A 26,804-nucleotide genomic window follows, 5' to 3' on the forward strand; every position below is an offset into this window, starting at 1 on the left:
ATAGACAGATATCTAAGAAGTTATTGTAAAAACAGTGTTGAAAAGGCTTTTTAATTATAAATACCATTATTTATATTGAATCATTTTCTTTTCCAAATACTATGAAACATGCTGGTATAGACATTTTTATCGTTGAGTAGCAGTCAATCAAAAGTATATTCGAAGTGTACAAATTATTCTTACCGAAAAAGCAATCATATTTACAGTATAGCAATATCGGGTATATTTTCCAGGACGGTATGATTTGCTCAACAATTTAATCTTCAATTTGATTTTTTATATCATAATGATACAGCCGAACACTTATGGTCATGCATTTTTTTGTACTTTTTAGTTTTATTTATGTTCTTTTTAGTGTTAGAAGCAATTATCCTCTTTGTTTGCATGGCTGTATTGATTCGCTTAAAGATATTGCAGTTTCTCATTACTTTAGGTCAAGCGCAGAATGATGCTTTCATTTTAATTCTTGAAAACATATTTTCGTCTTGTATACAACTGAAATCAATTATATTAGTTGGACGCAGAAATATAGCAAAGACAATGTCCACTGTGAAGGAGCAAAAAATCACTTGATCACAAATACGGATTACCACGGCGAAATTGGCGCAAAAACATGAATTTGACAACTTCTTTCTTAATTTCTTAATTTCGTAATTGAGGAAAGACATAGCTTGACTTACGACATTTGGCCTTGTTATCGGTAAACGTATGACCGCATGTTTCAAAGGGGATCGACTGCACTATGTTGAACTGGGACACTATATTGGATACATAATATTTTTTGAGAGTCAGTTATACACACTATATTGTAGTTACAATTTAGAGTTTATTGCAATAGATGAAAGTTCCAGTTAATGTAGAACTGAGAAATGAATCGTTTGAACCATTTCAGAACTTTATTAATGATTGTGCATTGCAAAAACTGACAATCAAATTAAAAAAATTATATTAAAAAGTGTACTTATTAGTGCACACGGAATTATATAATACTGTAAAAAAGATCTTTCATGAACAGAAAAAACGTAAACAGTATAAAACAGCAGTCTTATTTGGATTAACTGTTAGATGACGGTAACTAAAATGTCCATGGACGGTTACTAAATTGTTCATTGACGGTTACTTTGACTGTTCATTGACGGTTCCTAAAACTGTTTATTGACGGTTACTAAAACTGTTTATTGACGGTAACCAAAACTGTTTATTGACGGTAACTAAAACTCTTTATTGACGGTAACTAAATGTTTCCATTGACGTTAACTAAACTTGACCATTGACGGTAACAACAACTATCCATTGAAGGTTACTTCAACTGTCCACTGACGGTTACTTCAACTGTCCACTGACGGTTACTTCAACTGTCCACTGAAGGTAAGTTCAACTGTCCACTGACGGTTACTACAACTGTCCACTGAGGTAACAACAACTGTCCACTGACGGTTACTTCAACTGTCCACTGACGGTAAGTTCAACTGTCCACTGACGGTTACTTCAACTGTCCACTGACGATAACAACAACTGTCCACTGAAGGTTTCTTCAACTGTCCACTGACGGTAACAACAACTGTCCACTGACGGTTACTTCAACTGTCCACTGACGGTAAGTTCAACTGTCCACTGACGGTTACTTCAACTGTCCACTGACGATAACAACAACTGTCCACTGAAGGTTTCTTCAACTGTCCACTGACGGTAAGTTCAACTGTCCACTGACGGTTACTTCAACTGTGCACTGAAGGTAACCTCAACTCTCCACTGGCTGTTACTTAAACTCTCCCTAAACGGTTACTAAAATTGTCCATGAACGGTAAAAACAACGATTTATTGTTGGTTACTACTGCTGTTCATTGACGGTAATTTAAACAAGAACAGGGAAAGGCAAACTTTTAAAACGATAAAAAAACATATATTGATTCTAAAATAAAATACAATAGTCGGACGGATGTCGCGTAGATGGTTTAATAGTTAAGTCAATATATTCTAGGGGGAAAAACTATAAATCACGTCATGTTGATATGAATATCCGCTAGATTTAATCCTGATTATTTAATATGGTTGGAACTTTTTATAGTATATACGCAACTAAAGGTTTATGAACGTCAACCGTTGACACCTTTGTATCCACCTACATTAATTTCCTATTTCTGAGAATGATATTTAACAGTACCAGTTATTTGAGACCCACTGTCGTCTATTGTCAAATATGTAACCGTCTGGGATTGTTGACAGACATCTAACATTGCTTAACGTAACCGTATACTCCAGAATGAACTCGGAGACTGTGTTTAATTGGCGCCTAAATAGTTGCTTCCGGCTCCAGCTCGATAAAGGTAATTATTTGCATCTTTCGGGGCTCCTTCCTCGCTTTGAACAGATAACTAGAAAGTAAATACAACATAAATACATAAAAGGGTTTGTTAAGTGCTATTCCTCTAATTATGTTATAACTGCTGTTTCACATTTTTAAGTTTAATTCAATATTATGGAATCATTACACACTTTTTAAGAGTTTCATATGTTTATCACATTGTACAGTTTTAACGTTCTCAAGAAAACAGAATTGCCTGACGCTAGGGCGCAACCTGAACGAGGCTTTCTGTTGATGGACAATATTTTTGGGTTGATATTCGAATATATGTGGCACATCGCTCTGCCGGGCAAATGACGTCAGTAAACATATATAGGATCGACACGAGTTGTCATTTAATACAAGATTTTATTAAGCGAGTTCATGAAAGTTGTTAGTAAGCTCGCCAGAGGCTCGCTTACTAACAAATTTCATGGACGAGTTTAATAAAATTCTTGAATTAAATGACAACGAGTGTCAGATCTGTTTTATCACATGCTTAAAACGGTGTTTTTATTACCAATTAAGTTCCACTTTCTGAACCGATCGTTTCACAGCCAAAGTACTCAGAGTAGAATGTCAATTATGCGCCATATAAATAGTTCCAAATTAAAATGACAAAAGTAACTAGCAGTTATCAAGTTTTAAAATCTGATAAAGCGCTTAACAAGTCACAAATATAAAAATGTGTAGTAAAATATCCAACAACATGAATAACGAACGATTTTAACCAAAAAAACCCAATAAGTACACAATTTGGTGACGTCACACTCAGAGTACATGCATTTACGCGGTGTGACCTATGTCCTACATCGGTCAGTCAAGTTTTACTGTGTGCACGGATTTAAAAGTTATTCGCTGTCGCTTTCTATAATGATTTTGCAGCGTTTTCTTGGTGTACATGGTGTTTCACAACATGCAGATGATAACGGCGAAGCCTTACTCTGTACTGCATGGATGTTGATGTTGAAAAAGTTAATTTCCACCAGGAATGTTTCCAGAGAACATGATGTTCTAGCCGCCATGGGATGTGTCATGAGATGTCTGTGCTGCGGAATTCGTATTTGTGTTTTCAGTAACCGACAGCTAATTAAATCGGCAAGCAAATGGCATTGATTGCATATTGCTTGTGTTGGTCAAGATGGGGATGTTTGAAATGTTCTTGTGGTGTTTGTCACTATTGTGGCTGTATTTGTTGACTGACTGGATATTTCTGTGACTAGTAATCTGCATTATCTGGTTGGCGGAACATTGTTATCAGAAAGAATTGTACAAGATGCTTTCTGGCACTATGATTCGTTAGCCATTTCTCTCCCGGAAGTCTTACAGCTTCATTATTACGGTAAGTATTTGTTGGCATTTAAACCATTTTGTTTACAAACAATTCGGAGGGATATCTAGGTTGCGTGTGATTAGTCTGACCAATAGAAATGTCTGATAGGTTATCTTACACATGTGTAAGATAAAAATATTCGTAATGGGTATATTACACGGAAAACAAAGGTAAGCATATGATAAAAGGATATATGCACCAGAATTGTTCAGATTCCGTTTCACAAAGTAGCCTAGTGCGCGTGCGCAAATCAACTTCCATCAGCCTATACGAACGGAAAAGAACGTTACATGTTGATTTTTCATCCGTTTCAAACAAACCCTTCGTTGTTTATGTTGTGTAATAGGACAAAATTCAATGAAATACTACGTTGGTCGTTTGATCTGTATGCTTTTATCACTTCAGTTTCTTGCGTTCAGATACATCTCACTCGACATGAACATTACGCAAGCAATTCGAAGTGATACAGACCAATAGGTCGATCAACTTTTAATTATACCTCTCATTCAACTGGTTCTTAAAAATGCCGAAAAAAAACAGTTTGCCACACTACTCCACTAATGGCTATGGTAATACACTACGAGAAGACAAAGATATTGCCTGACACACAAGTTTTATCCGCCAGGACAAACATAAACCATGCAGCAGTCATTTGTATCCAATACGTTTCAGTTACACAAATACAAACAGAAACACTTACACTAACAGGATCTAGGAGAAAACAAATATTAACAAACTTATTTAGATGAAAGAGACAGCATTGTCCATTTGAATTGTAGGACATGTCATGGAAACTTAGTTTGAATTAATTGAATGTATATTTTATCAGAGGTTCTTCATTCTTCATTTTATTACATATTATGGAAACAACAAAACCAACTAATTATATAAGTTTCGTTAAGGTATTTGGTTAGTTCTTTAGTTTTGAATTGTTCACTTCTATAAAGAAACAACTATCTTAAAGATAAATGAGCGGTTAACAGATACACATATTGTATATGTATAGAAAGAGATATATAGATATCTAGATGTATGTCTTTGCTAGAATTAACACATGTTTCTCACGGAAAAAGAAAAAAGGAATGTTGTTTGCACAATGTCCTTGTGAGACAAACTCTTCGTGCACCGATAATGGTATGAACAAATGTCCTTGTATAGTTCTATGAAATTTCTCCTGGGAATAAGGCAAATTTCTGCAAATATCGACAAATAATTCTTAAGGATAATTCATAATGCCCGCGAACAATGCTTTTGTTAACCTTTCTCTTTCGCAGAGCGTTAAATTTGACTAACGCATCTTATCAAAAAAAAGTCTGCTGAAACTTGGCTTACCGTTTTCAAAATTGGACGTTTTCCAGTTGATTTTCCTATACAATGTCCATTTTAAAAGATCTTCAACTGCATGATGTATTAAAGGTGCATGTCAAATATAACTTTATTGCTATATGAGTGCATACCTTTTGAAACATATACATTTTACATTCATAAATTTGATTTTATAAAGCAAGTCAAACATACCTGTTTGAGAAGGTAATATTCATTAGAGTCGTTTACATTATTTGTGCCCTCTCAATCTTGTGGATGACATTCAAATATTCCTTGAGGAAATATTGCTCTGGTAGCCAAATACATCAGATTTATTTCTAAAGTAATTAATCGGACAATATTGAATGATGATTCCCACCAACACACATGTCGTAATTTCTCTGACAGCCCACCCGAAAACAGTCTTTGAAACTATGTTTCTATCGTCAAGTCAAGTCAGGTACACTTTATTGAATATCTCAGGCCACTTTATGCGGCCACATGAGCAATGTATAGATGCATCTATACGACAACATGAGCAATGCATCTATACGTATTGTATACTTCCATCGAAAAAGCTCAACCTGTTTTCCAAATTTCTGTAATTTGACTTAAGCTTAACTCTTTTTTTAAAGGTATGTTTCCTATTAACCACTTTTAAAAGAACTTTTAGTTTACAATTATAAACTGAACATCCAATTCCAAGATGCAATTCTGAGGTACAACTTCATATGAACTTGCTGTATGGGTATTTACGAAATTTCTTGCTTTAATTTATGTTTTAAATTTTCATTTTGCATAATTAATACTCACAAGTTTTGCTATCTCCGCCATTTTTTGGCTTCTTCAGTAACCAGATCTGATGTAACATGAAGCAGCAACTCTAAATTGCCCTGGAGGACTCTACCCTGTTGCATCTCCATCTGTAATTTCAAGTTACATTTGTGCATGTTTGTGTTTATATCATCCTGCATGTTTCAATTGATATTGCTATATTTACTGTCAAAATATGAACAATTATGACACTCAATAGTCAATTTAGTTCACAAAATGTTTTACTGCATTAGGACATAAACTACGACAAATTTTGTGAAAGACTGCTTGAGTATGTGACCAAATAAAATCATCAATTTGGGCAAAAAGTTATTTGAAAAAAAAACACAACAAAAAATTTTTTATGCAATAGGGTGTGAAATAGTGTTTTAATATTGACATCATGATGCATTTGCATTGAGTACAACAATGATGTCAAAAGTTCTTCTTCAGAAATATTATTAATTGCTGTCATTCATATTCTTGTAGAATAATATCTTCAATCAAGTTGTACTGAAATGTCAAAGTATATCTTGCATTATATGCATGATAGTGTCATCATACTTAATTGTCTAACGTGTCAATGCAATACACCAAGTAGCTACTGAATCATTGACTAACGTGTGCTATCATGTAAAACCACTATCATATTTTCTTTGAAGTAAAATAATAAAGGGACAAAATTCATGCTAAAAATGGCATCAACGACAACCCTTTCAGCATAGAGAGACATGATTTCCAATTAATAATAAAGTTTGGGCTGAGACACTTACTTTTGCAATGATGTTCATAATGTCCAATATATAATGACCTCCAAATATGACCTTGACATGTGACAAGGGGTGCCAGGCGGATTTTTACAGCATATCTCATACCCTGGTCTGGGTTAAACTGCTCAATATAGAGCCGCTCGCCAGCCTCTTTCATTCCAATAAAATTCTTTGATTGGGAGATCTTGGTTCACCCACTTTGTGTTTTCTTTTAGGATATTGTGAGCATTCTGAAAGAAGGTATGAGCACTTTTTTTTTATTTTTAAAAATCATATAACTGATACTCAAAATAGTATAAACTGTACAAAAAGCTGTACATAGATCGCTATTAATGTGTGGACTTTCTAAAATACATACTAGGAATATTTTTATGAACAAAAAAATCCACAAAAGATATTCTGACTTTACTGGTGGTCTATCCATACTTACACTTATCCTGTCATTCATTCTGAAAAAGAAAAGTGACTTTTAAATTGAATCATTAACAATACAACTGTTTCAGAGAGGTTTTATGAACTTAATGTTCTGACACAAGATTCCTAGTTCTAAACTAGCACCTCAGACTGTTACCTGTACCTTGTTGCAAATAATTACAAGAGCTGTCACAAAGACAGCCTGCTTGATTATTATATGACGGCGGCAATCATGGCACCAATGGCTCTTGGCACTGTATCTCACAATGGTCAGTGTATCACTATGTTGTTGTGGAGACTAGTGTACCTCAAGGAACTGTATTAGTTGCTGTTACATGTCACACAAGTGACAGTGAAGTGATTAACATTTAAAACTGAAAAAAATATTTGTTTTCAAGTCTTGAAATTTAATACACAATCTAATGATTGTTTGAAAAGAGGACCAACTATCTCAAAACATGCCAGTCATCATTTTAGGACACCAAGTGGTTATAAGTGGTTGAACGTAAAACCAATTTTGAGAGTGGTGTTTTTTGCAAATTCAAGGGTCATAACTCTTGAGTGACGGACGCGACATGGCAGGTTATCAAACTTGACTGAAATATCTTTCTTATACACAGTCTGACTTAGTGATGACTGGATAAAGTCCCCTAAAACAAGAGATGTTTGTCAAACATGTTTGTCAAACATTATGCCCCCCCTGAGCGCCATGTTGTCAGGAATATATGGACAATTGAATGAAATATGCAAGAACCCAAATGATGCTGATTTGTCACTGACATTGGATGCTGTTGAGGCAGTTTTAAGATTATGACTATTCATGGTGTGAGAATAGAGTGTGTTATGACCATGACCTCAAAGTCAAACTCTATGACCTCAAAATCCATAGGAGTCATCAGCTAATCACCAAAAATCTAAATGTCAAGTTTGAGGGCCATGGGTGCAGGCATTGACAAGTTATCACACAGACAAAGCTTTTTCCGCTCAAGGTCACTGTGACTTTGACCCGATGAGCCCTAAAATCATAAGGGGTCGTCTAGAGGTCAGACACAACTCCAAGTCAAGTTTGAGAGCCATGGGTTCAGGCATTGTCGAGTTATCACTCTAAACATCTTCGCATTCAAAGTCACTGTGAACTTGACCGTTAAACCCAATGACTCCTATTCAATAAGGGTCATCTTCTGGTCAGGCCCAACTTCTATGTCAAGTTTGATGATCATAGGTTCAGGCATTGTTGAGATATCACTGGGAGAAGATTTGTTAACTTTTTGCGTTAAAGGTTACTGTGACCTTGACCTTGGCCCGATGACCCCCAATGTCAAGAGGGGTCATCTACTGGTCAGGCCCAACCTTCATGTCAATTTTGATGACCATAGGTCCAGGAATTATCAAGTTTGCTTTAAAGGTCACTGTGACCTTGACCTTTGACATTCTAAAATCAATAGGAGTCATCTACTGGTCAGGCCCAACTTCATGTCAAGTTTGAGGGCCATGGGTGCAGGCATTGTCAAGTTATCACTCAGACAGCCTTTTATCATTCAAGGTCACTGTGACCTTGACCTTTGGCCCGATGACCCCTAAAAACAATAGGGGTCATCTACTGGTCAGGCCCAACCTCCAAGTTAAGTTTGAGGGCCATGGGTGCAGGCATTGTCAAGTTATCACATGACAACCTTTTACCATTAAAGGTCACTATGACCTTGACCTTTGGCCCAATGACACCTAAAACAATAGGGGTCATCTACTGGTCAGGCCCAACCTCCAAGTCCAGTATGAGGGCCATGGGTGCAGGCATTGTAGAGTTTTGACTTGGACAACCTTTTACCATTCAATATCACTGTGACCTTGACCTTTGGCCCAATGACCCCCAAAAACAATAGAGGTCATCTACTGGTCAGGCCCAACTTCCATATCAAGTTTGATGACCATAGATGTAGGCATTGTTGAGTTATCAATGGGACAAGCTTTAAAATTATTTTACCATTAAAGGTCACTGTGACCTTGACCTTTGACCCCTAAAATCAATAGGGGTCATCTAATGGTCAGGCCCAACCTTCATGTCAAGTTTGATGACCATACGTTCAGGAATTGTTGAGTTATCAGTCGGACAAGCTTTGGTCTACCGACGGACCGACCGACATGTGCAAAGCAATATACCCCTCTTCTTCGAAGGGGGGCATAATTATTGATCCGACAGGACCATTTTATTGTAGGCAATTTATATAACTCCTCAAATTGACGCCCATGCCGAAGCATTAAAAGAACGGCAAAATTAAATACCATTAAGTTAAGAAGAGAAAATAAAACCTTGTGTTGACATATAAATTTCAATGATCATGTTTTACGTTTAATGTTTGGACAAGTCAGGATATTGTCCATTTTTACCATGACTATGTACATACCTCTGACTCTGTGTTCACATCAAGAAAAACATAATCCTCAAGAGTTTCCAAGTGATGTCAGCGAAACAGTAACAAAACACAATATTGTCAGTTTCTTTATATGCCTTTTTATCAGCATTTATCTCAAGTTACATAATTCTATTAACAACATTTCACTCTTTCAATTTTATATTTGTATTTGTTGTCAGAAAGTACATATTTTACCAATACTATGTGCATACCTCGGGCTCTGTGTGGATCAAAATCCTGCTCTATGTATACTTCAAAATCCTGCTCTGTGTGGACTTCAAAATCCTGTTCTGTGTGGACTTCAAATCCGGATCTATGTGGACTTCAAAGTCGTCGAGTCTCCAAGTGATGTCTGCAGCGAAATAGTAACAAAACACAGTATTAACAGTCTCTCATATGCCTTTTATCTGCATTTATCTCAAGTAACTTAATTCTATTAACAACATTTAACTGCAAGTTTCTAAATGCAGCTTGACAGTAGCAGTAATAATATTGATTTTAACGTCTAACCATTAAAGAAAATGTCTACATTATGTGCTTTTAAATTTAACAGTGTTGACTTCAGCAGCATCTGACAGCTTTAAATCATGGTTTTAATCATTTATTTACACTGCTTAAAGCTGAGGGTGAACGATAGTAATTTCCTCATCACTGAGGGTGTGTGAAACCATCATCATCATCATCATCATCATTGTCCACAGATCGAGTTATGATCATATACATTTCACAAGCTGGTTCTATATTGTGGCCAAACATTTCGATTCTTCCGGCCTAAAGTATTTTGGCTCGTCCCTCCAGTATCAAGCCAATTGGTTTCAGCTGTGGGGTAAAGTGTTGTGATAAAGTGATAAATACCGGCAGCCTCGACTGTCTGGCTCCTGTCTCTGTGGGCCTGGGCCTCAGGAGCTGGATCTTGGAAAAAAAGAAACGTTTGTGAATACGATGTTATATCTGATTTGACATGATTTGAAAAATGAACTAGAGTATTATCCCATTATCAAATATGATGAGAATGCCATTCGTATCAGCACCACCACCAGGACAATGACCTACAGAAAGTTCGAAAATCATCATCATCACCACCACCACCACCACCACCACCATCATCATCATCATCATCATCATCATCATCACCACCACCACCACCACCACCACCACTATCATCATCATCATCATCATCACCACCACCACCACCACCACCACCATCATCATCATCATCACCATCACCACCACCACCATCATCATCATCATCACCACCACCACCACCACCACCACCACTACCACCACCATCATCATCATCATCATCTTTATCAGAGTCCACAGCAACAGCATCCTGTAGCATTTGTAGCAACAGCAGCATATGATTACCAAACAAATATACTGTAATCAATCTTCAGCTGTTTTTTTCCAAATTATCATCAAATGGTATTAAAATATTGATCAAACACATTGTACACAAATTGAGTTCATATATGTTTAGCAAGCGCCACTAACACTGCATTAGAAGATGGTGATATTGAACAACTCAAAATGTTCAAATCCATTTCACTGGCTTTTGAATGTGCTAAATTGAATTCGCTTAAGTTTTTGTTTTGTTTCATAATTACCGATCCTGTTCGAACAGGTGATCCTGCTTGGTCCTCTTCATTTGTTGTTTCAGTCAATGGCTTAAATATTAAGGAAACCTGTTACTTGACCTAGTTTAGCATTATCATCATCAAACAAATTTTACAAGTTTCATTTATTTCTTATAATTCACATTTATGACATGCCAAAACTAATTATTTGCATTTTCTCATTACAATGAGCTTAAGAAAGGTATTTGTTTTTGTTTTCCTCAACAAGTATCAACAGCAATTTAAATATTAACTTTTTTTTCACAAATCAAATTCATATATGTTTCACTATCTTTTAGATCACCAAAGCACAATGTGCAGAAGGTGAGCTATTGTCATCAGACTATGTCCGGCAGATCTGTGGTCTAGTGGTAACACACGTGACTATCAATCCAGGTGTCACAGGTTCAATTACCCGTTGCATCACTAAATATACTCATTGCCTTCAGTAAAGGGCACTGGTTCTCTTTAAAGAACCAGGGTAGCTCAAACCAGGGTTACATTTTGTCTGTGCGCTATGCTCCAAAAACCTTAATGATTAACAATCTTAATGGAGCACTCCCCGAATGGACAAGGCGAATGGAAAGCCATCTTGTGTTGGAAGGAAATGGAGACATTGTTGCTTATGTCTGTTCATATTGTAGTTTTATCAAATCCTCATAGTTTATAGCACTTTTATTGGATGGTGCGCTGTCCGTTGTTCATGTGTCTTACTCTATTGCTTTTGAAAATCAAATTATGCCTCTGGGATCAAACTTGCTATGCAATGAGGTTTCCTTTGGACTTATTGAAAAATCTTATCTGACACAGCTTGACCTTTTGTTAAGAGTATCATATAGTTGTCCTCTAACAAGATTGTGCAAATTACAAGGTTCAAATTCGGTTCCACCCTTTTTGACCTACTGTCTTATTTTTGAAACTAAAGCAAATTTGACCATGTTCACATTCCTGTAAACAAAAAACAATGAAGTGGTTTGATGACCTTGACAGTGACCTGTTACTTTCTCATTTTTGAAGCTACAGCAATGAAATTATATATGACCATGTGTAGAGTTTTGAAAACAAATATCAATATTGTCCTCCGATAACCTTGACTGTTACTTTTTTACCAGTACTCTCTTTTTTTAAGGTGCAGCAATAACATTTTGACCATGAATACAGTTTTTAAAACAAATACCAATGCTGGTCTTGGATTACCTCCATTGAACCATTTTAACCTTTCTTATTTTTGAAGTCTCTGTTTTGAAATTTCGAGCATGTGTACAGCTTGAAAACATATATCAATATTGAAATTGCCAGGTGACCTTTGACCTACTTTATTATATTGGAAGCTAAAAATTTGAAATTTTGATCATCTGTTTATATAAATTATAATATCAAGCTATATTGATTACAAAGGTTAAACACTAATACTCAGGTGGGCGATTTTGGGCCATTATGACCCTGTTGTTTTATTTTGTGGCCTAACATTGCATAAGAAGATGTGATTGTGAAAAAGTAATTAACATATTCTGATCCATTTCACAGGTTGTTAAATGAAACTATTTTCTGACTGTACTGTACGATTGGTTTTTGATAAATACAGTAACTCCAGGCCACTTTGAAATGATTTATGATTTGAAGGCTTTTATGATGTTGTGGCCAAACACTGCTTTAAAACTTTATGATAGTAAACAACTTTTGCATTTGATCGGCTTTTGAATGAATATGGATTCAGAATATGCTATTGTGCTATTGGTTTATGATAATTACTGTTTCTTCCATTTCTACTGGGCCTGGGGCTTGGGCTGGGGCTGTGCGCGTTGCTGTTTTTGATGCAACTTAAATATATAAATATAAAACAATTGTAACATGCCACTTAACATAATTTGAAAAAAGAACAAGTGTATTATTGGATGATCTTTTTAAGTTTATGAAACTAAAACACTTACATCTCAGCATATTTTACAAGCTAAAATATCATGTATCAAAATGATATTGACACCATGACAAAAATAGTGTGATTGCCGGTAACCTTGATCATGAAATTATCTTACCCTCTTTCTTTTTACCCCACTGGCAGTGGCCTTGACACTGAAATATATATAACATATACCATGTGCGTATATGCCATACCAAATGATACAAATCATTGGTCAATTGTAGACCAAAACTAGGAGTTTGAAATAAAGTAACTTAACAAATGTATTTTTTACACTGATATACAGTGTTTGACACTAAGACTTTTAGAGAAGGAGTCCACCGGACTCCTTAATTCCAAAATCAAGGAGTCCGGCATAAAATTAAGGAGTCGAGGATAATTAGAACATTTATTCAAATTTATTGACTCAATGCTCCAGCTAGCCCTAAATAACAGGTTGGGACACCCGCTTCCCTATTCAAGTACCCGGCTGCCATTTTACTACACCCTGCTGTGCCCTTTTGTTTGCCAGTCAATGTCCAGAAATGAGTTATAAATGTACATACTTTTGACACTAACTTAAAGTTAACAGCTGAGGTAACAAACTCTAAGTATTGAAAGAAGTAACATCACATTACATAAAAAGTTGAGTACTGGCCCTTGCAAGTGTCCCATAAAGGCTAATTTAATTCACATCAAAATTGTCATTTGGCTGGAGCACTGATGACTATTTATTCAATGATTTCACAGAGCCTTTGGTATTTCATTTCTGAAAGGCAAACTAGAGATTTGTATTCTGAGAGCACATTTAAGTTATTTTTTAATTGTTTTATTCAAATAACATGAACATGACTGAAACTATTTATCTTATAGATTCTAATATGACTTGAAAAAATTGCCATGAACTGACGATCTAGCATATAGAACCTTGGCCTCTTGTGAAGCGGCTGTGGAGCCATCAGATATAAGGGAATTGAACGGGGCATTATCAAATACTGAATTTTGTTTAATTGGAACATTCATCTGCAATCAGTGCAATGAGACACTGACATGCCTTATATGTTGTGTCAATGCTAACAGACTTTGCAATATAAGCTTGGTACATGGTGACATAGTCTGTGTAGGACTGTCCTTATTCCTGATAAATGTTCAGCATCCATAAACAGAATGCACTACCTGTCAAAGATAGCTTTGTTCAGCTGAATTAACAAGCAGTCAGCTGGTGATTAACTTAAATATTTTTCCCTTTTTTTGCATTTTCTTAGCTTATAATATTATCATGGCCCTTAAAAGATTTTTGATGGCTTTCAATCGCACGTTAGAGCGCACAGTGACAAAGCTCCCTACAGTCAGGTACTCATACAGATGTCAGTTCAAACATCAGCCAAGACAATTGTTTTAACCATGCTTGCTGAATTTCCTTTCTCTATAAATTACAAACTCTTTATGTTTTTTTTTCTTTTTCAGTTCTTTTATTTTCGCTGCCGGTGGCGAAACCCATTTTACCGTCGACATAAACATTGTTTACATCTAAAATCAACGAGGAATATTTTTTGTAAACACCGTTTGACGGGTTTTATCAATTTAGTTACCATATTACAAACTTTAAAAGATACATGAATACCAGTCTATGACGTCAGTTACTACTTTAAAGAGCGTCTAAATGATAACGATTTGACGAGTTGCAAAATAAAGATACGAGCTTTCGGATACTTTTAACCTTCGGATACGATTTGTGTACAATTGGATTTTGAAATGAAGGAGTCCGACGGACTGCCTAGACGGAAAATCCGGTAGTCCGAGCCGAATTTTAGGAGTCTCGGACTACCGGACTCCCGTTAGTGTCGAACGCTGATATACCATGCAGTGTAATAAGGGTGTCGGGGTATTGCTATACTCTAGCACAATCAACATCATGCAACCTAATGCTAAGTGTTTTAAGTATTTTTAATAAATAATGCATTATATCATGGTAAAATTAAGCTGTTGCAAATCTCATTTGACCAATATTCTTAACATATAAATATAAAATATTTTTAAGCTGTTTAAATAATTTCAAACATGTTCAGAAAGTCCACTTATTTGGATGATTAAATAAATATGATTAAGAAGGCAACAAATCAAGTGCATTCGAGTCATACCTTGATACGAAGATTGACCTTTTTGCTGTCTTAAGCTGTCGTCTCCTGAAACAAATGAAGGTATTTTTGAAAAAATGTATCACTTTTTTGTCCTTTTGAAACTTCTGTGTAGTTACCGTTACATGTCATTGTAAACTGGTTTTGGAAATTAGGCAGTGCTTTCCTATTTATGACCATGTTTGAATCTGCCATGATGATTTCATTTTTTTTCCAAATAATAACAAAAAAGCTTAGTCTACTTTTGGAGGTGACAGTGTTTGTTTACACTGCGGAAAATGGTTTAATATACGGGAATGTACTGAAAACCCATACAGCCAAAGTGTACGGTAAATGTACACAGATTCAATATCAATTTAAGTCAAAACATACTTACAGACATTTGATTGTTGTACTTTGTTGCTTCTCTGTTTGGTCAATCTGCAGAAAAAAAGTTTATAGAAAAATAGACAGTTTTATAAAGTTAAATTTATAAGATGCTGAATTTTAAGATTTTTTCAGTAAAGACCCTTATCATTCTGATCTAGCTATATGCTTACAAAATAAGAGGTGTGTTTACTGCTGGTATGGTCATTGCAAAACTTGCAATACAAATATTTTGTTTAAGAAGGTACCAATTATTCACAACGGTGAAAACAGTATAAATGTTGGTATTACAGGAAAATGCTAAGAATCATGGTGATATTGGACCCATTGAGTATATTGTGTACATTCTCCCATTGACTTCACTGTGTAGACTCTTGGACCATTGACTGTTTTGTGTAGACTTGGACCATTGACTATAGTGTGTAAACTTGGACCATTGCCTATATTGTGTAGACTTGGACCATTGCCTATAGTGTGTAGACTTGGACCATTGACTATATTGTGTAGACTTGGACCATTGCCTATAGTGTGTAGACTTGGACCATTGACTATATTGTGTAGACTTGGACCATTGCCTATAGTGTGTAGACTTGGACCATTGCCTATAGTGTGTAGACTTGGACCATTGACTATATTGTGTAGACTTGGACCATTGACTATATTGTGTAGAATTGGACTATTGACTATATTGTGTAGACTTGGACCATTGACTATAGTGTGTAGACTTGGACCATTGCCTATATTGTGTAGACTTGGACCATTGCCTATATTGTGTAGACTTGGACCATTGCCTATATTGTGTAGACTTGGACCATTGACTATATTGTGTAGACTTGGACCATTGACTATATTGTGTAGAATTGGACCATTGACTATATTGTGTAGACTTGGACCATTGACTATAGTGTGTAGACTTGGACCATTGCCTATATTGTGTAGACTTGGACCATTGCCTATATTGTGTAGACTTGGACCATTGACTATATTGTGTAGACTTGGACCATTGACTATATTGTGTAGACTTGGACCATAGACTATATTGTGTAGAATTGGACCATTGACTATATTGTGTTGACTTGGACCATTGACTATAGTGTGTAGACTTGGACCATTGCCTAAATTATATAGACTTGGACCATTGCCTATACTGTGTAGACTTGGACCATTGACTATATTGTGTAGACTTGGACCATTGACTATATTGTGTAGACTTGGACCATTGACTATATTGTGTTGACTTGGACCATTGACTATATTGTGTAGACTTGGACCATTGCCTAAATTATATAGACTTGGACCATTGCCTATATTGTGTAGAATTGGACCATTGACTATATTGTGTAGACTTGGACCATTGACTATATTGTGTAGACTTGGACCATTGACTATATTGTGTAGACTTGGACCATTGACTATAGTGTGTAGACTTGGACCATTGCCTAAATTATATAGACTTGGACCATTGCCTATATTGTGTAGACTTGGACCATTGACTATATTGTGTTGAATTGGACCATTGACTATATTGTGTAGACTTGGACTATTGCCTATATTGTGTTGACTTGGACAATTGACTATATTGTGTAGACTTGGACCATTGCCTATATTGTGTAGACCTGGACCATTGACTATATTGTGTAGACTTGGACCATTGACTATATTGTGTAGACTTGGACTGTTGCCTATATTGTGTAGACTTGGACCGTTGCCTATATTGTGTAGACTTGGACCATAGACTATATTGTGTTGACTTGGACCATTGACTATATTGTGTAGACTTGGACCATTGACTATAGTGTGTAGACTTGGACCATTGCCTATATTGTATAGAATTGGACTATTGCCTATATTGTGTTGAATTGGACCATTGCCTATATTATATAGACTTGGACTATTGCCTATATTGTGTTGACTTGGACCATTGACTATAGTGTATAGACTTGGACCATTGACTATATTGTGTAGACTTGAACCATAGACTATATTGTATAGACTTGGACTATTGCCTATATTGTGTTGACTTGGACCATTGACTATAGTGTGTAGACTTGGACCATTGCCTAAATTATATAGAATTGGACCATTGACTATATTGTGTAGACTTGGACCATTGCCTATATTGTGTAGACTTGGACCATTGCCTATATTGTGTTGACTTGGACTATTGACTATAGTGTGTAGACTTGGACCGTTGCCTATATTGTGTAGACTTGGACCGTTGCCTATATTGTGTAGACTTGGACCATTGCATATAGTGTGTAGACTTGGACCATTGACTATAGTGTGTAGACTTGGACTATTGACTATATTGTGTTGACTTGGACTATTGACTATATTGTATAGACTTGGACTATTGACTATAGTGTGTAGACTTGGACTATTGACTATATTGTATAGACTTGGACTATTGACTATATTGTATAGACTTGGACTATTGACTATATTGTATAGACTTGAACTATTGACTTTAGTGTGTAGACTTGGACTATTGCCTATATTGTGTAGACTTGGACTATTGACTATATCGTATAGACTTGGACTATTGCCTATATTGTGTTGACTTGGACTATTGACTATAGTGTATAGACTTGGACTATTGACTATATTGTGTTGACTTGGACCATTGACTATATTGTGTAGACTTGGACCATTGACTATAGTGTATAGACTTGGACCATTGACTATATTGTGTAGACTTGGACTATTGCCTATATTGTGTTGACTTGGACTATTGACTATAGTGTGTAGACTTGGACCATTGACTATAGTGTGTAGACTTGGACCATTGACTATAGTGTGTAGACTTGGACCATAGACTATATTGTATAGACTTGGACTATTGCCTATATTGTGTAGACTTGGACCATTGACTATAGTGTATAGACTTGGACCATTGACTATATTGTGTTGACTTGGACCATTGACTATAGTGTGTAGACTTGGACTATTGACTATATCGTATAGACTTGGACCATTGACTATATTGTGTTGACTTGGACTATTGACTATAGTGTGTAGACTTGGACTATTGACTATAGTGTGTAGACTTGGATCATTGACTATATTGTGTAGACTTGGACCATTGACTATAGTGTGTAGACTTGGACCATTGACTATAGTGTATAGACTTGGACCATTGACTATATTGTGTTGACTTGGACCATTGACTATAGTGTGTAGACTTGGACTATTGACTATATCGTATAGACTTGGACCATTGACTATATTGTGTTGACTTGGACTATTGACTATAGTGTGTAGACTTGGACTATTGACTATGTTGTGTAGACTTGGACCATTGACTATAGTGTGTAGACTTGGACCATAGACTATAGTGTGTAGACTTGGACCATTGACTATATTGTGTAGACTTGGACCATTGACTATATTGTGTAGACTTGGACTATTGACTATATTGTGTAGACTTGGACCATAGACTATATTGTATAGACTTGGACTATTGCCTATATTGTGTAGACTTGGACCGTTGCCTATATTGTGTAGACTTGGACCGTTGCCTATATTGTGTAGACTTGGACCATAGACTATATTGTGTTGACTTGGACCATTGGCAATATTGTGTAGACTTGGACCCATTGGCTTTTGTGTGTGGTCTTGGACCTTTGACTTCTGTGTGTGGTCTTTGACCTTTGACTATAATGTGTAGATTAGGACCATTTGACTATATTGTGTAGACTCAGACCAATTGACTATATTGTGTAGACTCAGGACCATACATGTAGATTATAATGTGAAGACTTAGACCCATTGACTTAATTTTGTAGATTCTCTCATTGACTTTATTGTGTAGATTCATCGATTAAATATATTATATAGATTCAGACCCATTAAATATACTGTGTAGAATATATATATTGGATATATAGTAAAATCGGACTTATATAGCGTTTGTTAAAATGAATGGACTACTGATTCTTATACATGACTAAAGCTTTATTTAAAAAAGAAACATGATTTCTAGACGAGTGTTTGACATTCTGGTGGCATAACTGAAGCTGACATATCAAGAACTCTAATGAATGACTAATAAAGGTGATTTAATCAGAGCGCATACCTGTAGAGGCGTTGTGTATTTGCTTAGCCCCTCCTTACTGACAAATGGCAACATTGTCATTTGTTTCTCTGTCACTGTCTACAATGAGATTAATTGCCAAAAAGAAATATTACTTATTGCAAATAGGATTGCTGAAACATACCATGGCAATATAAATTGAATTTTAAGTGAATATAATTTTTTTTTTTGCAATTTAAGAAGTAAATCTTTTATTAATTTGAGTGTACTCTTAAAACATTATCATGTATGTTATTAGCATATGCTTAATGCATTAGCCTTTAAGCCTATCACTTTACAGCACTATCACATGTGACATTCCACGGCCAATCATATTTCTCATCAGCCATTCTTATAAATTTCTACCAATGCCATCTCATTAAGTTTACAAACTAACAAATGAAATGTCATACTTCAAAGTATATTAATATTTACTTACTAGTTTCCATATTGGCCGAGTTATTTGCCAGTATCCATGTTTTAGTGTTTCCAGTACAAGGTTTAAACACAACGTGTGAGTTATAATATGTCCCTTGAAGAAAGGTACAATATATAAGGTGTATATAAATTATGTTTTAATGACATATTGCTGTGACTGAAGCATTTACTCAGCGTTTTCTTTTCGTTTTTTGTTCCTAATAGTAAACTAATAGTTAAAATAACCTGTTTGACCAACGTTATTACTATTTTTCATGCTTAATTGTTTTGTTTAAAGTTATATCAACTGAAAATTGACAAAAAAATATATCTAAGAAGCTGAAACATTAAATATGCATAAGTCATGCTATTTTTTTAGCATTTTAAAGTAGAACCTGGAGTTAATTATCTGCGGGGAAAAAGTGTATATTCTCAGATTTCATTAAAAAATTCAATTATTGTTTATGGTATGGTAGAATTAATTGTATACAATTGTTTATATGACTATGAACAATGAATTGAACCTGAAAAGGTTATTACCTTTATTACCTCCTCATACTCCTGAAGTCTGTTTTCAACTTCAGTGGCACCTTTCTCCTGGATAACAACATGTTTTCTTGTAATAAAATGAATACCAGTATGGATGCCATCACTTGCCCATGTCCCTTGACCTCAGTCATATTGATCTTAAAAGCACTTGCTTTAAAACACATACAATTATGAAGCATGTGCAACTTATATTTATTGTTTAGGAATAATAATATATTTTATTTTTATTCACATTTTATACTTGCAAACATTACATTTCTTCTACTGACCCGTAAACATGTACTATCTAAATGGATCTCTGTAACAGATTGCATAGAGAATTAAGTCAAATAATAAAGGGGCAAAGTTTGCACTATCCATGTTATCAAACGGTTTTTGATTAAAGCTCCAATGCATTACATCAACTAGTTGTTCTTCAAGTTATTGACTTATATGTGCTTACATAAAAAACCTTAACCAGAATTTTTAAGTCAAGAATAAACGGGCACAACTAATAGGCATGCAGAACGCAATACATAAGTAGTTGCTGAGATATCAACCTATGTTTGCTATCATCCAAATCTTTAACCAGAATTCTATGCCAAAAGGTTAAGGCCAGTAATTGTATGGTATGTAAGGTAGAGTAATCTAAGTTAATAATTTAAGGAGGTTGTATAGATGAGAAAACAGGTCTAAAGTTTTAATCACATAAATGATGCATTTGCATGATATGACAGCATGCCTGTACATGCAAAATCTTATATCAATATGGTAAAATGGTAAGCAAATGCTGACGCCATCGCAATTGGAACAGCTCTCCTTATTGGTCAATTAGTCAAGCTAAGCAGACTTTTCATAGCTTTAGTTGCAGTAAGGTTCAATAGCCCAACCTGTTTTCCTCATTTCTGTAATTTGACTCAAGCCCAACCCTTTTATTAAAGGTTTGTTTCCTATTAACCATCTTTAATCTTTATATAAAGTTGTATGTATCTGCACTGAATAGAACTTCTGGTTTACAATTATCAACTGAACATCTAATTCCAAGGTGCAACCCCAAAGTACAACTTCATACGAATTTGCTATATGGGTATATACCAAATTACTTGCTTTAATTTATGTTTTAAATTTTCATTTGGCATAATTAATACTCACAAGTTTTTCCAAAACCTCCATTTTTTTGGTGAGCTCTGCTGCTAGATCAGAGGTCACCTTAAGCAGGGCCTCCAGGTTGCCCTGCAGGGTTCTACCCTGTTCCATCTCTATCTGTAACAAGAGATGTTTGTCAAACATTATGCCCCCCTGAGTGCCATGTTGTCAGGATTATATGGACAATTGAATGAAATATGCATGGACCGAAATGACAGCTGGTGTGTCACTGACATTGGATGCCGTTGAGACAGTTTTAAGATTATAACCATTCAAAGTGTGAGGAAAGAGTGTGTTAGGACCATGACCTTTTAGGAGTCATCAGCTGGTCACAAAAAATCTAAATGTCAAGTTTGAGGGCCATGGATGCTGGCATTGACAAGTTATCACACAGACAAGATTTGTTCGTTCAAGGTCACTATGACCTTGACCTTTGACCCGATGACCACTAAAATCATAAGGGGTCATGTACAGATCAGATGCAACATCAAGTCAAGTTTGAGAGCCATGGGTGCAGGCATTGTCGAGTTATCACTCGAAACATTTTCGCATTCAAGGTCACTGTAAACTTGACCTTTGACTCGATGACTCCTAAAATCAAAAAGGGTCATCTTCTGGTCAGGCCCAACTTCCATGTCAAGTTTGATGATCATAGGTTCAGGCATTGTTGAGATATCACTGGGAGAAAATTTGTTGATTTTTTTGCGTTAAGTGTTACTGTGACCTTGACCTTGGCCCGATGACCCCAAAAGTCAAGAGGGGTCATATACTGGTCAGGCCCACCCTTCATGTCAAGTTTTATGACCATAGGTCCAGGAATTGTCGGGTTTACTTTCAAGGTCACTATGACCTTGACCTTTGACCCCTAAAATCAATAGGGGTCATGTACTGGTCAGGCTCAACTTCCAAGTCATGTTTGAGGGCCATGGGTGCAGGCATTGTTGAGTTATCATTCGGACAACCTTTTACCATTCAAGATCACTGTGACCTTAACCTTTGGCCCGATGACCCCCAAAAACAATAGGGGTCATCTACTGGTCAGGCCCAACCTCCATGTCAAGTATGAGGGCCATAGGAGCAGGCATTGTTGAGTTATCACACAGACAACCTTTTACCATTCAAGATCACTGTGACTTTGACCTTTGGCCCGATGATCCCCCAAAAAATAGGGGTCATCTACTGGTCAGGCCCAACCTCCATGTCAAGTATGAGGGCCATGGGTGCAGGCATTGTCAAGTTATCACTCCGACAACCTTTTACCATTCAAGGTCACTGTGACCATGACCTTTGGCCCAATGACCCCCAAAAACAATAGGGGTCATCTATTGGTCAGGCCCAACATCCATATCAAGTTTGATGACTATAGGTCTAGGCATTGTTGAGTTATCACTCGGACAAGCTTTAAAATCATTTACCATTAAAGGTCACACTGACCTTGACCTTTGACCCGATGTGCCTTTAAATCAATAGGGGTCATCTACTGGACAGGCCCAACCTTCATGTTAAGTATGAGGGCCATGGGTGCAGGCTATGTCGAGTTATCACTAGAACAACCTTTTACCATTCAAGATCACTGTGACCTTGACCTTTGGCCCAATGACCTCCAAAGCCATAGGGGTCATCTACTGGTCAGGCCCAACCTCCATGTCAAGTATGAGGGCCATGGGTGCAGGCATTGTCCAGTTATTACACGGACAACCTTTTACCATTCAGGGTCAATGTGACCTTGACCTTTGGCCCATTGACCCCCAATATCAATAGGGGTCATCTACTGGTCAGGCCCAACCTCCATGTCAAGTATGAGGGCCATGGATGCAGACTTTGTCAAGTTATCACTCGGACAACCTTTTACCATTCAAGGTCACTGTGAACATGATCTTTGGCCCGATGACCCCCAAAAACAATAGGGGTCATTTACTGGTCAGGCCCAACTTCCATATCAAGTTTGATGACCAAAGGTCTAGGCATTGTTGAGTTATCACTCGGACAAGCTTTAAAATGATTTACCATTACAGGTCACTGTGACCTTGACCTTTGACCCGATGAGCCCTTAAATCAATAGGGGTCATCTACTGGTCAGGCCAACCTTCATGTCAAGTTTGATGACCATACGTCCAGGAATTGTTGAGTTATCACTCGGACAAGCTTTGGTCTACCGACGGACCGACTGACGGACCGACCGACGGACATACCGACATGCCTGTGCAAAGCAATATACCCCTCTTCTTCGAAGGGGGGCATAATTATAAGTTACATTTGTGCATGTTTGTGTTTATATCATCCTGCATGTGTTAATTGATACTGCTATATTTTCTTTCAAAATATGAACAACACTGATACCGAATAGTGAATTTAGTTTCCAAATGTTTTTAGAAAAATGTATTTCATGCAATAGGGTGTGAAATTGTGTTTACTGCATTTTAGTACAACAATGATGACAATAGTATTATCCAGAAAGATTATTCATAGCTTTTAAAATAATTCCTATTCTTGTAGATCAATATAATACACCAAGAAGCTGCTGAATCATTGACTTTCTTGTGTTATCATGCAAAACCACTATCAGATGATTTAAAGCAAAATAATAAAGCGAAAATTTTCATGGTAAAAGTGGCATGAACAACACATCTTCCAATGTAGGACATATTTTCAATCAATTTATGATAAAGTTTGGACTGAGACATTGACAATTGTATTGATGTTCATAATGGCCAAATTATAATGACTTCCAAATATGACCTTGACACATGACATTGTGGTAACAGGCAGATGTTTACAGCATATGACTAAAAGTATGACATACCCTTGTCTTCGTCACTGTGGCTATGACGGCCTCCTTATCCCTCCAAAAAAATTTTGGATTCTTTTTCACAACCCACGTCCGCGATTGTCTAAGGACATTGTTGAAATTCTGAAAGAAGGTATGATCACTTTTTTATTTTTAAAAATTGTATAACTGATACTCAAAATAATATAAACTGTACAAAAACTGTACATCGATTACTATTAAAGTCTGGATGTTTTAAAACATATACTACAAATATTTTTTATGTACTAAAATTCCCCAAAAGATATTCTGACTTTACTGGTGGCCTATCCATACTTACACTAATTACGTCGTTCATTCTGACCTACACCAGGTTTGATCATCATCATCATCATCATCATCTTTATCAGAGTACACAGCAACATTATCCTATAGCATTAGCAGCAACAGCAGCACATTATTACCAAACTAATATACAGTAATCAATCTCGAGTTTATTTTCAAATTACCATCAATTGGAATTAAAATATTGATCATACACATGTACACAAATTGAGTAGATATATGTTTAGCAGGCGCCACACTGCATTAGAAGATGGTGATATTGAACAATTCATAATGTTCTAATCCATTTCACTGGCTTTTGAACGTGCTAAATTGAGTTTTTGTTTTGTTTTATAATTACCGATCCTGTTTGGACAGGTGATCCTGTTTGGATGGGTTGGACCTCCTCCCCATTCGTTCAAGTCATTTGCTTAAATATTAAGGAAGCCTGTTACTTGACCTAGTTATATAATTATCATCAAACAAATTTTACAAGTTTCATTTTTTTCTTACAATTCACATTTATGACATGCCAAAACTAATTATTTGCATTCTCTTATTACAATGAGCTAAATAAAGGTATTTGTTTTTGTTTTCCTCAACAAGTATTAACAGCGATTTAAATATTGACTGCTTTTCGCAAATCAAATAATATCTATATTTTTTAGGTCAACTTAGCACAAGGTGAGCTATTGTGATCAATCTATGTCCGGCATGCGTTTAATGGGTGTCCCTTATGTCAGGGCTATACACTTGTGCACGTTTAAGAACCAAGGTAAATCTAACCAGGGTTACATTTTGTCTGTGCACTATGCTCCAAAAACCTAAAATGACTAACAATCTTAACAGAGCACTTGCCGAATGGGCAGGGTTTCCAGTACAAGTATTAACAAGAAACGTTGCATGGATGAAACCAGCTTTTTAATGATTGACAGAAGAACTTTAGCCTGTGCCTGTTTTTCTATTTTTAGTAACAGTGACCTTGACAGTAGGGACCCCAAAGGCAATCCATTGAAAGGTATCCATAAACTTTTCCTTTATACCAAGTTGGGTCAAGATATGTCAACTCTAACGTGTAAGTTATTCAGTTTCAACCATTTTTCTATTTTTAGTAACACTGACCTTGACCTTGAATCTAGGGACCCCAAACGCAATCGCATGAAAGGTATCCATAAACTCTTCCTTTATACCAAGTTTGGTCAAGATATGTGGACCCTCTCTAAAGTAATTCAGTTTCAACTATTTTTCTAATTTTAGTAACAGTGACCTATACCTTGACCCTAGGGACCCAAAATGCAATCCCATGAAAGGTATCCATAAACTCTTCCCTTATACCTAGTTTGGTCAAGATACATGGATCCTGACTAAAGTTATTCAGTTTCAACCATTTTTCTATTTTTAGTAACAGTGACCTTGACCTTGATCCTAGGGACCCCAAACACAATCCCAAGAAAGTATCCACAAACTCTTCCTATAGACCAAGTTTGGTCAAGATATGTCAACCCTTACTAAAGTTATTCAGTTCCAACTGTTTTTCTATTTTAAGTATTAGTGACCTTGACCTTGACCCTAGGGACCCCAAACGCAATCCCATGCAAGGTCTCTATAAACTCTTCCTATAGACCAAGTTTAGTCAAGATATGTCATCCCTAACTAAAGTTATTCAGTTTCAACCGTTGTTCTATTTTTAGTAACAGTGACCTTAACCTTGACCCTAGGGACCCCAAACGCAATCCCATGAAAGGTACCCATAAACTCCTTCTATAGACAAAGTTTGGTCCAGATATGTCTACCCTTACTAAAGTTATTCAGTTTCATAGGTGAGTTTGACACTGCCCGGCCGCCTGCCCGCTGCCTGAACAACGACGTCCGTCATTCTAATAACCAGGTTTCACTATGTGAAAACCTGGTTAATAAGCTTACAAACTACCCCTCATGCATATATTGAAAGCCATCTGTTGTTGGATGAAATAGAGACATTGTTGCTTATGTCTGTTCATATTGTAGTTTTAACAAATCCTCATAGTTTATAGCAGTTTTATGGGATGGTGCGCTGTCCATTGTTCATGTGTCTTACACTTTTGCTTGTGAAAATCAAATTATGCCTCTGGGTTAAAAAAAAACTCGCTATGCCATGAGG

At 36.2% G+C, this 26,804-nt stretch overlaps 1 protein-coding gene across 1 annotated transcript; it reads right to left on the minus strand.

Annotated features, from left to right (window-relative positions):
* Positions 1-947: 947 nt before the first annotated feature.
* LOC128222631 (uncharacterized) lies at positions 948-25,079 on the minus strand. Its single transcript, XM_052931722.1, has 17 exons — positions 25,026-25,079; positions 24,377-24,484; positions 21,580-21,690; positions 20,440-20,496; positions 19,922-20,014; positions 19,486-19,563; positions 15,421-15,464; positions 15,048-15,092; positions 13,043-13,079; positions 12,759-12,826; positions 10,998-11,057; positions 10,246-10,302; positions 9,603-9,742; positions 6,996-7,014; positions 6,569-6,795; positions 5,796-5,905; positions 948-2,375 (listed from the first exon to the last, which is right to left on the minus strand). Exons 3-10 carry the CDS (start codon positions 21,682-21,684, stop codon positions 12,773-12,775), a joined length of 513 nt encoding a protein of 170 aa, XP_052787682.1. The 5' UTR covers positions 21,685-21,690; positions 24,377-24,484; positions 25,026-25,079; the 3' UTR covers positions 948-2,375; positions 5,796-5,905; positions 6,569-6,795; positions 6,996-7,014; positions 9,603-9,742; positions 10,246-10,302; positions 10,998-11,057; positions 12,759-12,772.
* Positions 25,080-26,804: the final 1,725 nt, after the last annotated feature.

The sequence above is a fragment of the Mya arenaria genome, chromosome 2, assembly GCF_026914265.1.
Source record: "Mya arenaria isolate MELC-2E11 chromosome 2, ASM2691426v1".
NCBI lineage: Eukaryota > Metazoa > Mollusca > Bivalvia > Myida > Myidae > Mya > Mya arenaria.